The sequence below is a fragment of the Ictidomys tridecemlineatus genome, chromosome 6, assembly GCF_052094955.1.
Source record: "Ictidomys tridecemlineatus isolate mIctTri1 chromosome 6, mIctTri1.hap1, whole genome shotgun sequence".
In the NCBI taxonomy this organism is placed as follows: Eukaryota; Metazoa; Chordata; class Mammalia; order Rodentia; family Sciuridae; genus Ictidomys; species Ictidomys tridecemlineatus.
In genome coordinates this window covers 43,248,662-43,263,811 of record NC_135482.1, presented here as the reverse complement: position 1 = coordinate 43,263,811, position 15,150 = coordinate 43,248,662, and the positions used below count along the sequence as shown (strand labels likewise).

The following is a 15,150-nucleotide window of genomic DNA, read 5'->3' as shown; positions in this document are numbered from 1 at the left end:
TGAGAGGATTGAAAATTGGTTCTAGAACATACTTACTATTGGCTTATTTTAGGTAAAAATGATATCCTTTTTGTTAGTTTATCCCCTTTAAAATGTAGAGAAAAATGCTTTCAGTTACTAGCATAGTGCCAAGTTTATAGACTAGAGTCAGGGAAGGGCAGAGTCTGAAGAAAGGACTAATTCCAAAAGAGTGGCCCAGTAGAAAACTTCCCAGAGACCAAGCTGAAGAGCACCCTTTCCAGGCATGCAGGCTCCAAAAGTGCTGGACAGGGAGGACAGAAGAGAGAAGAAGGCCAAAGAAATTGATGACAACTATTATCAAATGGAGCATTATGCATTCAACAAACATTTACGAAGGTCTCAGTATAGCTGTCCCTTCACATCAGTGAGAGATTATTTCTAGGACTCCCTATTGATGATCAAATGGATGCATGTACAAATCCCTTATATAAAATGGCATAGTATTTGTAAATAACCCATGGGTTATTACAAATAACCCATAGTATTTGTAAATAACACATCCTTCTATATACTTTAAATCATCTCTTGATTACTTATAATGCCTAATTCAATGGTAAACACCATGCAAATAATTGTTACATGTATTGTTTAGGGAATAATAACAAGATTAATGGCTGTGTAGGTTCAGCAGAGACACATTTTGTTTCCAAATCTTTGTGATCCATCTGCCTGTGAGGAATCCACATTTGCAGAGGGCTAAGAGTATGTCCCTGTGACTTGGCTTGCTTTATGGATACATAAATGAATGTACATTTCCTGCCCAGAAGAATCTTTTATTTTAGTAGAAGTCAGTCATGCCAACAGTTACAATCCAGGTATAAATTCTGATAGCTGTTGCTCAATTACTTTCCATAAGGTTTGGGTCAATTGATAATTAAAGTTGGAAAGTGATTTTTTTTTTTTTGGAGGATATCAGAGATTGAACTCAGGGACACTCAACCACTGAGCCATATCCCCTATTTTGTATTTTATTTAGAGACAGGGTCTCACTGAGTTGCTTAGTGCCTTGACATTGCTGAGGCTGGCTTTGAAATCATGATCCTCCTGTCTCAGCCTCCTAGGCCACTGGGCTTATTGGCATGTGCCTGGCTTGGAAAGTGATTTTTAAATACTACTTTTAAACCCCCATTCATACAATATTTTGTGCATCTGAAAGACAAAATTTAAGAAAGTTAAGAATTTAGGATCTATCTAAGGTTTGTCCCCTCCATTTTCCCCTTCTCTTTTGGGTTTTCCAAGGAAGTTGATACAAATTTCCCTAGAAAAAGTCAGAAGGCACACTGGCTGCCTTTGTCTAGACCTTGCAGGTACCAAATCAGACTCAAAAGTATATGAAAAATGCTTTTGGTTGAATTGCGGTTAACTTATTATTATTATTATTTTTTTTTACTGTTCACTAACTACACACTTTTGGAACAGCTACTGGGTCAATGAAAGCTATTCAGTTTGGGGTAGGGTTGTCCAAACTTCACAAAATTAGGTGGTCATTTCATAGCAAATTTCTCTGCAGGAGACTACTTGGCTGCAGAAACTTATTTTGAAAATTGGGAAGCAATATAGATTACTCTTAAATGGTTAAAAAAAAAGCAATGCTGTCTATGATACTTGCTGCAGAAATGTGGCTTTTAAAAAATTGGTTCTTTTTAGTTAAATATGACAATATAATCTATTTTGACATATTTATACTAGCATGGAATATATCTTATGCTAATTAGGGCCCCAGTCTTATGGATATACATGACAAGACTCACACAGGAAGTTATGCCAGATTCATTCCACTGTTACCTAGTCTTATACCCACTCCCTTCCCTTAATTCCCATTTGCTGACTCTGCTGAACTTCAATTCCTCTCCTCCAATTACCTTATTATGGATTAGATTCCACATATCAGAGAAAACACTCACCTTTGATTTTGGGGAGATTTTCTTAAAAAAAATGCAGCTTTTAAAAGTGGGATTTGACTCTTTCCTTTTATACTTATGCATTGTTTATTAGTGAGCTCTGTCTTAGAGCCACCAGCAGACCCTCTTGTACTGCTAAAATGCTTTCAATTCTCTCAGTTTGTGAGCAAAAAAAGGTGTTAGAAAAGCAAATAAATCCTGATGATGATCTGCATATTACCTCTGCAAGTAATTCCTTGGGCAACACTAATACCTGAAAGCAGGAGGATAATTTAGAATGATTTTCTTTTTAAACCAATTGCTTGGGGACTGAAAAATTCCAAGCTCCTTATCATGTTGTGAATCACTATTTTTAAAAATTTTCTTTTGTACTTAGATTTGGTTCTGTCTCTTCAGTTTGGACTCCCAAGAAGGAACTGGAGAATGTCACACTTTAGGGAATATTTTGTGCAGTCGGTTCACTAGGGGACACCCAGGGTTGATCCTTTTTGGATGTGTGGGAACAGAAAGTGGGTGAGAATCAGCAGAGCAGAAGCTCTCTTCGCAGGAGGGCAGCAGCAGGCAAAAACTGATGGAGTAAGCCTGAGGTCCACACCACAATTCGTTCTCCTGTTTTAATGCAATTTCATTCCACTAGCTAATACATACAAGGTGTTTCAGGAGCATTAACATTTTGAGCCTTAGGCAATCAGATCTGAGGGCTCATTTTGTTCAATTCATAATGTGGATTATATTTCATAATGTTGCTAAGACTTGATTATTTGCATAACCTGGAAGGTATAGCTCTTGCTTGGAACATTTAAAAATGAAGTGCTATAGAATGCTGCACATTAAACAGAGAGCTACTGTAGGTAACTCTCATAGAAATAAAGAAATGATCCTATAATAGCAATACTAGAATTATATATTGGGATGATTATCACATCAGCAGTTTAATTTGACCATCTTAGCAGGCACTGAAAATGAAGAAGTGCCACAAGGAACTATTTGTGCATTTTATTAGACTTCAGGTTAGCACAGTGACATGTAAAACATCTTTATTCAGACTATATGGAAACATATACACCCCTTGCCCTCACCTATTTAGACCTATATTTTTGTTTATATAGGTATATAAAGATACATACACACCCAAGTAAGACACATTGATCATGGAAAGTGTTTGTGACCATTAATGTTAACTTGTGGACATGCATTGATTTAAAACACATCCTTTACTTTAAATAGCTTTGATTTTCTGTCTAGAAAACAAAAGAGAATCTTAAGAGCCATCACTTACCAAGTTTGCCTAGTTGAATGTTAGCGCTTATAGAAGAGAATCAATATTCATTACTTTCCCACATTGGAAGATTAAAGCAATAAATGATTCTTCAAAACTGAAAATGAAATTCTCAGAAATGTCAAGAAAATATTTCGTGCAGTCTCACTTGAAGAGGCACTGAGAAGAGATGATAAAAGCCTTTTGACATTAAAGGAAAAGGCTGTTGGTATATAATGTAACTCAATTAATTAGGATCTGCTTAATTTGGAGTCTGTAACAGAGTAAAGATGAAATGTATTTTGCTTCTTGGAGCTTCTTTAAAAAAATAACTCCTTATATTTAACAAGAGTATAATAATAATTAGAAGAGGATAAAGTTAGTTCATTACTGGAGTTTTATGTTGAATGAACGGTGCACTTAATTGCATCTGAATCAGCTCCCATACCTCCAGCAATGTACACATGGCCAAGGGGTTTTCTGGAGGACATTGCACAGTTTATTTAGTTTAAACAGATGGAAGGCATAGCTTTACTATTAAAGCCGAAGTTGAAGCATGAGGGGAAAGGGCCAAAACTTTTAATAGTTCCTAGGCAAGAGAGAGTTCTTTCACTAGTGTTCTTTTTTTCTTTCCTTAAATTTTTTTTTTTTTTAGGTTAAGCTCTAAGAACAAGGACTTGTTCAATGATAGCCATGCAAAGGTTAAATGGAGGGCTATACTAAATGTTGCCATTCTGAGGCCTCTTTTAATTCGCTCCTGAACCAAATCTGTGAGAAACGGAATCTGTGTCAGAATGTCAAGGAGAGATTCAAATATCAAAGGATGTGAAAATTAACAATTGAAATGCATTTCCTGACTTGGAAAGCACAATGTATTAGTTTCAGAGACAAGGTACAAGGCTCACTCAAGTTAAGAATGACTGGGGAGTTAAATCCGAAGGTTTCTGCAGCATTACTGGTAGTATTTGACAGCCCTGGGTCTATAATCGGATTTTGGCAAGTCTATAAGAATGCTTAAAATTTTTTGATTATTGCTCCTGTGCTTCCAGCATAGATAATGAACAGTTTATGACATTAGGGTTGTAGGTCAAATCCGAGGCCTTATTGCACATCCAGGGAAAATGACTTTTTGAATAACACGTGGTACAACCTTCAACTCTTAATAGGGCAGGAGGAGATCAGATAGAAACACTTCCTATTCAAAATGACCAGATTATATATGATTTCCACTTGTTCTGAAAAGACCCCATAGATGCAATTTCAAAATTTATTTCACCACCATGATGCAAAAAGCAACATGTTCTGGTAAAACCGTTCTTTTTTTATCTGGCAATACAAAAGATTATTATAACACCTATAATATATGGAGAATGTTAGAGAAAACACACCACATTTCCTTTGTTTCTCATTGAAAAAGAGATGTTTCAACACACTGTACTGACTTTTTTCTTATTCCCTTATAGCCGAAGCATAATTTTAAAATTAACTGAGTGAGGCAATTCAGTGCAAATTCAGTCTGATGTTAGAAGTAAGCTGCATATGAGACTAAATCAGCTATGGGAGCTTTTTCTAAAATAGGATTAAGCAGCGTTTCAAATCACCTAGCATCAATTCTCATGAGACACTATTGTAGAAACAATGATACTGAGTTAAGAAAACATTTTTCTTACAGAAAAATCACAAGTCAGAGCTTGCCACTTATGTTATCCAAGACAAGTTTGGTGATTATCCTGTAAATGAACATCGATTTTTGTGTAGACTCCAATATTTCCAATCTCTGAGAAATTGTTCTGGTGCCCTGAATGGTCAATTGCAGAATTATGGCAAATATCTTCTGGTGAAGTGGCTGCTTCTCTGGGAAAACAAAGAAATTGCTTCACATCAGAGTTTTTCCATACTACTTTCTAAGACCAGCTTTAACACAGTAGAGGGGAAAAAAATCCCCAAACCTCAAAACCCTGAAGTAAAAATTTTGTTATTGGCTAACCCACAAGGTGGCACTAAAGAGAAAAGTGCCAAAAATGAAGATCACAAGCAAGTTACGTATTACATCAGTTCTCTTATAAGAATGGAACCTATTTTATGAAGGGATCATCCACATTTAATATGCTAGCCATTCTAGTCACCTTCAGGTTCACTGCTTTCCCCCCTACAGACTGCAGAAAGTTTCTTTCAATGAAGCAGCTGCTTGTTTTCAAAAGAGTTGGTGATTTGATCTGTTTTTAGTGTAGTAATTTTATAGGTAGGTTTTCCTTTCTTTTCTTTTCTTCCAGATACAGATTCTTATTGACATCACTGGTTATAAACTATGATCTCTTATTTTTTGTATAGGACTCAGCACTTCCTTTTCTTCATATACAAGTAAAAGAAAGCTACAACACATTTAACTTTATATTATTTATAGTGCAATAATATATTTGGACTTTGACTATTTGAAGTAATATCATATAACTTCCTAAGCAACGGAGACAAGAGCTTTTTTAGTTGAAGTCTAATTGTTAGAATTTCAAGAATCATTCTAGACCCTCACACTTATACTTCCCTTAACTTCAAAGGCACTTGGAGAGTCCTTTCTGAGCCTATACATTTAGTGTGAAAGGGGAAGTGCTCTCAGAAAAGTCTGTTGGAAGGAAGAAAATGATGGGATGCTGGCATAGCCTTAAAAAAAATTACACACACACACATACACATAATACCTGTATTTTATTTTTTTATATGTGGTGCTGAGGATCGAACCCAGTGCCTCCCACTTGCTAGGTGAGCACTCTACTGCTGAGCCACAACCCCAGTCCCTAGCCTTGGTTTTTAATGCTGAAATGCAAGAGGTATGGAGGATCCTTATAAGTGACCCGAGGGTGGAAGAAACTAGGTCTTCTTCTAGCCATTATCACTGAATAAGCAAGGGGAAGCAATGGACCAGAAAGAGTCTATTCTTTAGTTCCTGATTGAGAAGGTGCCTTATTTTTGTATAAGCCTAAACTTAAAAAAAAAAATGTGATACATCTTTTTACTTAGTTTTTACTTAGTTTCAAAGTAGTAATTTAGTGAGGTTTAAAAACAAATGCAATTTGAATTTTATTACTATTGTGTATTATTTTTATATGTATGCATAGGTCTAAATCTGCACATATATTTTGTGAGATATTTTTCTAATGGAAAATGTGTTTCTCATTTGGAAAGAAATGAATGCAACTTTGATCAGAATACTGACTCAGCAAACCTACGTATTAGAGATTATATGTTATTAAAAATAAGAAAACACAGCTGGGCCTGGTGGTACATGCCTATAATCTCAGAGGCTGTAGAGGCTGAGATAGAAAGATCTCAAATTCAAGGTCAGCCTCAGCAACTTAGTGATGTCCTAAGCAACTTGGTGTGAACTTGTCTTAAAATAAAAAATAAAAAGTGCTGGGAATATAGCTTAGTGGTAAAGTTCTCCTGGACTCAATTCATAGTATCAACAAAACAAAACATCAACAAAAAGACCCAATAAATCAAAATAGTTCAAAGTTACCTTTTAAAAACTCATATACAAGCATATGGTAATTATTATAATATTAATATGATATGGCAATATTAATTATTAATATGGCAATATTAATGATATTTCATTATCTAAAGGAGAAAAACTTGACCATATTGCCCCTAATTTCTTTATCAACCTTCTTCCAATGATCACTTGCTACTCAAATTCAAGAAAATGCTATAATTACCTTGCTTAAAGAGCAATAGTGATATATATTATATATAAAGTTTTTATATGGAGACTTTATATATCAACATAATATCTATACTATATATCAATATGAATACATAATCAATATGAATATCTATATATTATATATTTTATATATCTATATACATGTGTATCTGGAGTAATGGATGATTCTAAGAGACAAACTAAGTTTTGTTATTATATGAAACAGGAATAAATTATTTGAAAAGAGAAAAAATGTGGATTAGAAAGTACATGTGGAAGAAATAAAACAGGATTTTTCATGTCTTATGTGATTTTACATTAATATCTATGGAATTGTGCTTTGGAAGCAGACACTTTCTATGGTTTGAAAGAGGTGATCATGTAATTTGGAGCTAGCAAATAAGCCTGAGGTGGAATGTATATTTTTTGATGTGTTCAAGAGGTAAGATTTCTAAGGCATGTAAATTGCTTGTTCTGCAGTATAAAAATAAGCTGCAGTCAACTCATTCAACTACTTAGTTCTCAGTCCAGGGTGAATAATGCTGCCCCCTTTTCTTTCTATCATTACTTTATAAAATTATTACTCTTCTCAGGGTCATACTACATTATTACTTATTCATTAATTTCATTTAACCAATACTCTGTGTGTGGGATGTGCTAGGCACTAGGCACTGCAATGTGGGCTGAGAACAGGGTTTGGTTGTGTGCTATATCCCTACCATCGAGCCTGGCACTGACTTCATAATTTATGTAGCCAATATCAATTATGCAACTGGGTAGTTTACATTTGGCTCACCTTTCAGGAAATAATATGACATAATATTTAAGTGTACAGGTGATGGAGAAACTCTGCCTGGTGTTGAATTCCAGTTCTGCCATCTACTAATTAAATGACTCTGAGCTAGATGTTTAATCTCCCTGAGCCTCAGTTTTCTCACTTGTCAAATGGAAGAAATAACAGCATTGACCTCATCCTGGTTATTTCCATGATTAAATATGATAACATAAAACACCTAAATCCTTGGTACCAGTTAAGACCTTTAACATTAGCTATCATCATCATCATCATCATCATCATCATCATCATCTCATCCTGCCATATTCTAGAAACATGATTTCAGCAACTTAAATTCATGGTAATATAGTTGTATATTTACTATTTCCATTTCTTGAGCTAGTAGATAAATTGACTAGTTCAATGGAAACATCTCTGGAAAGTTAAATGGTTTCTTTTCTCTTTGTAGACTTTGGTGTATCTTATCTTTGCAGCTTTCATGAATAAACTACAAACATTTCCATAATACATACTTGGCTTTTTATGGAGCTTTCTTATAGAGGTCATAAACCAAAGAGCCCAGTGTGAACTCTGAAGAGTTTAAATCTAGCATTAGAACTCCCCCAAAGGAAAAAAAAAAACAACTTTTCTTGGATCCTAATACTCTCCTCTCTGGATATGAAATTTAGTGCTAGAATTGGGACTTATATCCTGGATTATTTGGTCATGCTTTTTCTTACTTTTGCTATCCAGAGAGACCCCTTTATGCTGAGACTTGTTTTTCTTCCTAAAAGCATAATTGTAAGATTTTCCTAGGATTAATAACATGAAGCATTAATGCAATTAATATAATAATAATGAAATATATAAATAATAATTAAATTTAAATGCAATTTCTATTCAGATTAATCTTTTTGAATGAACAGAAGTCTGACAACTGACAGTTAAATCAAGGTGCTAATTTTAGTTGGCAAACAATGGACATCATGAAATAGCACTATATCAATTATAGCTAATTTTAAACAATTCTCTCTCCATTTCAAGATCTTAAGGAATGTTCTCTCTGGAAGGGTGTCTTGAATGAAACCTCTCCTCAACAACAATGACAGAGGTGGAGGAAGAAAAAAAGTGTTACAAAATTTTGAAAATGCAATATAACAATAGTTTTCAGTAATGTGAACTTCCCCAAACTAAAATTGTCATCAAATTATCCCTATTTCAAATTTCAAACTGCTTCTTTGCTATTGCCACATGGAGGCACCACTTTAGCTGGTAAAAAGAGACTTCCACCATCTATTGTCAGCTTTGGTCTTCAATTGTGTGAAGTCTTCAAAAACATGTCTATCATAAAACACACCAGCCCTGTTTGGACTGCCAGAATAGTAAGTTTGTTTGTTTGTTTACTTGCCCATATACCTTTTTTAGTACAGTGTATTTTCATAGTCTCCTTATCCAGTACAGTTTTAGTTTTGAACTGAATTTTTTCTTGCTTTTCATGGAAAAGATTAAAAATCCTGGGAAAGGATAAAAAAGGATGGCAACCATGTTTCTGAATTTCTTTCACAGAATTTGAGAGCTGGAAGAGACCTCCAAGGTTACCTCGGTTCCTTGACATTAACACATCAAAAAATTGAGTCTATTAAGTAAGTGGGTGATGATAATGTAAGGAGGTGAGGGCAGAGCAGGATCTAGCTCTTTCTTCTGAGCCAAGCTGTGTTTGGATATGAAGTGCTAATCACACTTGAAGGAACTGAGTACACAAGGACGTTCAAGTAGTGCTTGTATTCACAAACCAATGTGTAAAGAAAAAAAGCAGCAGTTCAAGTAAAAATAGTGAAAAGACTCTGGAATCAGCACATTCATGGATGATAGTTCATTTTGATTATTTACAGGACCAAGGTGGAGATTAATTATAATCAACTTATTTGGCCTCATGAATATTAAACATGCAGATTGTATTCACTTTTACAAGTCCCTCAATCAAATCAAATTAAATTATTTTAATGACATTTATTCATTAGAGAAAATAATCATAAAATTCTCCCACCAAATAAACGTTTGTAACAGAAGGATCAGGCACCTGGCTTATTTAGTCGTTTAGAGCACTTCATGGTTCCAGCTTTGGAGAAGTCAAGCCTTTCTCTAACCCAGTGAATTACAACACTGAAGGCAACTTTAAATGGAATATTAGTGAATAATTTCTTTAATGTTTTTATTAGATACACGATCTGAAATTAGATACACGATCTGAAATTCTCCCCGCACCCCCCCCCCCGCTTTTTGGGCGTTTAACATTAGGATGAACATTTTCTAGGAAAATAATATTAAAATTTTATTTGACCCAAGTGCTTGCTTCTCAGGGAAAGGGGGGGATATATACTTTTGGAAAATGAAAAAACAAAAACTCACTGGGAACCTTTTGTAATATTGATAAGAGAATAAGAAATATTTCCCTACTTGACCATGATACTGAGTTTATTGGGTAAAGTTGCATTTAAGGGGAATCAATAAGCTAATAAGTTATGTCCACTTTATGTTAATAAACTTGTGTCTGCTCCATTTGGATCTCAAAAACAATCCACTTACTAATTTAATCAGTCAATAGAATCTTTACCAATTGGTAAATATTATTTAATTCTGAAATATTTGAGCAATGCCTTGTAGTAATTTTCAGAAGCACATAAACATATTGATAAGATATAAAGAAAAAGCCTTTGTTGACTCTTGAATAATATGATTTTATACAGAAAGGGCCTTAAAGATCCCTTAGTGGGTAACTTCATTTAACCAGGGTGGTTCCCAGACCCTTGGAGGCGTTTGCAGACACCCCTGATAACCAAATGCACTGAATCTATGATTCTTAGATCAGTAATCCTGAATTACCCAATTAAAGCTCTGAAGTCATAGAAGACTGGTGATCTCCCAAGGATCTCAGGGCTCCTTTGGCTTGCCACAGTGTATTTCCTAATTCTGTGAAAACAATCTAATGAACCCTAATTACTCAACTCCTAAAATGCATACAGCCAGATACATATGGACAGCAAGAGCACAGACATTTAAAAACAGAGAAGAAAAAAGTAACTTGAACAGAATGTGGCATTTCCCTTGGTCTGTTGCTAACGGCCCACATACAACATGCTTAAAAAAACCCACCCTGGCACTTACTTTCATCATCACTTAAAAACGATTCAAATGGACATTTAGAATGTGTGGTATTGAGCATGTATCCCATCTGGGGATAAAGGGAAGAGAGCTTCCTCAAGCAGCGCTGTGCTTTCTGTGGTTAGTGGGCTAAAGTTGATGAGTATTTGGTCTCCTCTTATTGGCCATGCTTCTGAAGCCAAACACAATATTTTAATTGGACCTTTTCAGTACTCTAAAGCCTGTAGCAGTCAACATTTGTTTTTGTAAGGGAAATAATGATAGACATGACTTTTAAAATGCCATCAAGATTTAGAGACGTGAAAGAAATGGAAACATGAATGATTGCATTTTCTTTATATTTGCATTTTATTTTTGACTCTGATGCTGATCACACTTTGTTAAAAATTAGCTGTCACCTTTGGGGTGGCTATTTTCTGAATATTGTTCATTAGAGTTCTTCACACAAATTTTGAGGGTTGGGTATCCCGTGTACTCATGACTACTCTTTACTATAATTCAAACTCCAATAAACTCAGAGATGAGTCCATAGCCAGCCAACCGGCTTAAACCTGTTTTGATGATTCCTGCGGTCACCAAACACTTTCTATTGGTAATAGTGTTTTTTTTTTTTTAACAAAGTTTAAACAATTTTCATGATAACATCAGAAAGCTTCAAAAAAGTAATTGTGACTAGGACATAAACAATTGACCAATCAGAATGTATTTGTTTATTGTTTTGCTAAGTCCAAAGTCATGGGGCTCATATTCCCAGTTTTTATCAGATTTTTTTTGGGGGGGGAGGAGGGAGGGTTCCTGAATGTAAACATCGTATTTTAATCATTTTTCTATTCTAAAAATAGAAATTCTCCTGTAGGGAATATGTCTCTTTGGTCTTTACTTCCAGAGGATTTTAGGGCTTCATTGGTAGCCATTATTTAGTACTGCACACCTGGACACATCACACAGTATAATATATGTAGCCAGGCTTTGGAGAATTTATTTCAATTTACATACAATCCTCCAAATCCTCTGGTGAGCTTGACGTGAAATCTTACACTGCCGAGTCTCCCCAGCAGGATCTTCTTTGCTCTTGATGTTAATAGCCAAAGGCTCCAACGGTCCCTCTGGGGAGCCGCAGTAGGGCTAAGGAGTCAGGAAGAGGGGTGACTGCGGGGCTTGTTGCGCTGAAGATTTACAATGTACTTCTTGCAGGCGGCTCAGCAACCCCCTCTGTGGCAGTGGGTGTCTGGTGTGACGGAGCGGAGAAAAGCTCTCTAATCTCCCAGTGCCTGCCTCTGCCGCTCAACCGCTCCCCTCCCTCCCGCCTTCCCTGCCTCCTCGCGCTCTCTCGCTCTCTCCTTCGCCTTTCTCTGGGAGTTTCAGTCCTTGAATGCAGCTCGAGTAGCCCTGGTAATCTAGACCCGGAGCCTGTGTACACACGCACACACGCGCGCTCACACATGCACACGCGCTCGCACACACGCACTTCGGCACTTCCCCCGGGGATATGGAGCAAACCTTCATCTACCTGAAGTGGATGGCCTGGCCGGACACTTCTTCCTCACTTGTCATCTCCGGAGAGCAGAGCGACATCGGAACCAGGGAGGTTGGCTGTCCGGTCTGCAACCTCACGCCGTTTGCCGCCGCCGCCGCGGCTGCTTAAAGTGTCCAGGGTGGAGGAGAAGGCTTCTCCAGGGCAGATCCCCGGCAGAGCTACGCGGCCCTGGGACTTCCTCCGGCTGGTTCACTCCAGTCTTTCCCTCCATCACTCTCGGCCATCCTCTCCTCTCCTCTCGGGCTGCAGGGTGTATGGCTCGGGTGCCTCTCTTGCTGCTGCAGCCTCCACTGCCACTACGAGCACATCCCACCCAGAGGACTGAACGCCGCCGCTGGAGTGGGGGGAGAAAGCAGAAGCCCTAACTTCCCTCCCTACACCCTCGCTCTCCCTAGCGCTCCCCGTTCTCCAGCCGAGGGCCGGTTGGAGAGCTCCCGCGGAAAACTGGGCGAGAGCGTAGCGCAGGGGAGGAGTGCTGGGAACCGCAGGCGCACAGGGGCGGGGGCAGCATGTGCCCAGGCGCCGGGTGATCGCCTGAGAAGTAGCGCGCGCTGGGTGAGAAAGACGCTTTCCAAGTTGGGCGCGTCTCGGAGCTCCTCGCCCCGCGCCTCGGCCGCTGGTGTCCGAAGAGAGGCGGGGCTGATGGGGGGCGCTGAGGCTGCCTTCGCCAGCGGCCAGAGCCCGTCTTAAAAGAACCCGGGCCAGCATCCCCAGGGTCCCAGCCGGCGTCGCGCCCGCGGTCGGGGTGCGCTCTCTGATGACTGCACTGGCGGTGGCCCGGGTGGCCCGCCCGCGGGGGGTGCCGGAGGGGGCGGGGGAAGAGGAGGAGGCGGTGTGATGGCCCTGGACGGCGAGCGGGGGGAGCAAGAGGAGGAGAAGAAAAAGAAGAAGAAGAAAAAGAAGAGGAAGAAGAAGAAGGAGGAGGAGGGGGCCAAGAAGAGCAGCTCACCCTTCGCAGCCACCATGGGAGAAGACGACAGCGCGCTCCGGGCAGGCAACAGAGGGCTCTCGGACCCGTGGGCTGACTCGGTGGGAGTGCGACCCCGCACCACCGAGCGCCACATCGCGGTGCACAAGCGGCTCGTGCTGGCTTTTGCGGTGTCCATAGTGGCACTACTCGCGGTCACTATGCTTGCGGTGCTCCTCAGCCTGCGCTTCGAGGAGTGTGGGGCAAGCGCCGCGCCAGGTGCCGACGGCGGCCCCGCGGGCTTCCCCGAGCGCGGTGGCAACGCTAGCCTCCCGGGATCAGCCCGGCGCAACCACCAAGCGGGCGGGGACTCCTCGCAGCCAGAGACCGGCGGGGTGGGCATCCCGGGAACCCCTTCTGCCCAGCCGCCGTCGGAGGAGGAGCGGGAGCAGTGGCAGCCTTGGACACAATTGCGCCTATCCGGCCATCTCAAGCCGCTGCACTACAATTTGATGCTCACCGCCTTCATGGAGAACTTCACCTTCTCCGGGGAGGTCAACGTGGAGATCGCGTGCCGGAACGCCACCCGCTACGTCGTGTTGCACGCTTCCCGAGTGACGGTGGAGAAGGTGCAAATAGCCGAGGACCGGGCTGGCGGGGCTGTCCCGGTGGCGGGCTTTTTTCTCTACCCTCAAACCCAGGTCTTGGTGGTGGTGCTGAATAGGACCCTGGACGCGCAGAGGAATTACAACCTAAAGATTATCTACAACGCCTTGATAGAGAACGAGCTTCTGGGCTTCTTCCGCAGCTCCTACGTGCTCCACGGGGAGAGAAGGTACGGAGGGAGGCGGTGCCCCGCGCTGCCCCACCCCGCCAGGCGGCTCAAACCGCTGGGCGGCCGGCGACTTCAGGCACCCGGCTGGCTTCCCAAACCCAGGAAACCAGGGGTGGGGGAAGGAAGAGAAGGCGAGGTAGGACTGTCACCCAGAACCTTGGGAATCTCCGGACACCTGGTCTCTCACTGCTGCCTACCCCATAAACTTGCTTGTATCTAAAAATTAATGCCCCCTCTAGCTGGGACCTTCCCTCTTCAGGTCAAAGTTATTTAGCCAGCTGGGCATGCGTCTTTTTCTAAAGGGTAGTTTGTAACTGAGCGTTGCCAGAGTGACATCAAAACCTTGCCAAGTTACTGTCAGGGAAAATACTTGAGCTCCAAAGAGTCAGCGGTAGCACAGTCCCCTCTTAACATGCCCACCTCCCCTGACTGTTAATCCCAGGGCAGGCAGAGAGAAGAGATAGGCTTTGGCTATATAAAGTTTTCCAAAATGGCATTAAAGAATCAGAGCGGCAAGAGCCATTCCCAGGGACCGACTGAGGGGGCGAGCATAGTGGGGAAGTTGCAGTGGCCAAAATCAGAGAGCAGTGACCTCGCAGGCACTGAGAACTCTCCAGTTATGCTGGGCAACTCCTTTTTTGAGTCGCTGCCTCTGGAAACAACTACAATGAAGGAAGGGAACATTAGTGGGTCAGTCTCAAATGCCTTGTTAGTGAGTGCCTTTGCTGTAGTTTAGATTTGGGCAGTATTCTATTTTTAAAATTTTTTTTTTTTTTGAGAGGCTGAGGTGCATTTCACCACCTGTTTAGAGCTCTCTGATTTCTGAGTCAACAGAACTGGGTTTCAATCTTCACAGTCTAACTGTGTTGAAGAGTTGAGGAAAGTATTTAACTCACCAATTGCCAATGACTGGGTACCTCTAGAGCTTATTACCCATGGTTTGTGAACTCAGTCCTGCTAGGACTCTATGGGATAGATGCAATTATCAGCACTACTTATCTTACAGGTGGGAAATGGAGGCACAGAAAAGTCCCAAAACTCACTCAGATTACAG

General features: G+C 40.2%; 1 protein-coding gene and 1 long non-coding RNA gene across 2 annotated transcripts in view; one reads left to right on the top strand and one right to left on the bottom strand.

The window, feature by feature from the left end:
• The window catches only part of LOC144378605 (uncharacterized), a 106,396-nt gene extending 92,529 nt beyond the window's left edge, over window positions 1–13,867 (bottom strand). The window contains exon 1 of the long non-coding RNA XR_013440446.1: window positions 13,782–13,867. This is a non-coding gene — a long non-coding RNA (uncharacterized LOC144378605). The remainder of the gene's footprint in view (window positions 1–13,781) is intronic.
• The window catches only part of Trhde (thyrotropin releasing hormone degrading enzyme), a 360,650-nt gene continuing 357,556 nt past the window's right edge, over window positions 12,057–15,150 (top strand). The window contains exon 1 of the mRNA XM_005330424.5: window positions 12,057–14,096. Within this exon, the coding sequence (XP_005330481.4) occupies window positions 13,192–14,096 (905 nt within the window). The 5' untranslated portion in view covers window positions 12,057–13,191. The remainder of the gene's footprint in view (window positions 14,097–15,150) is intronic.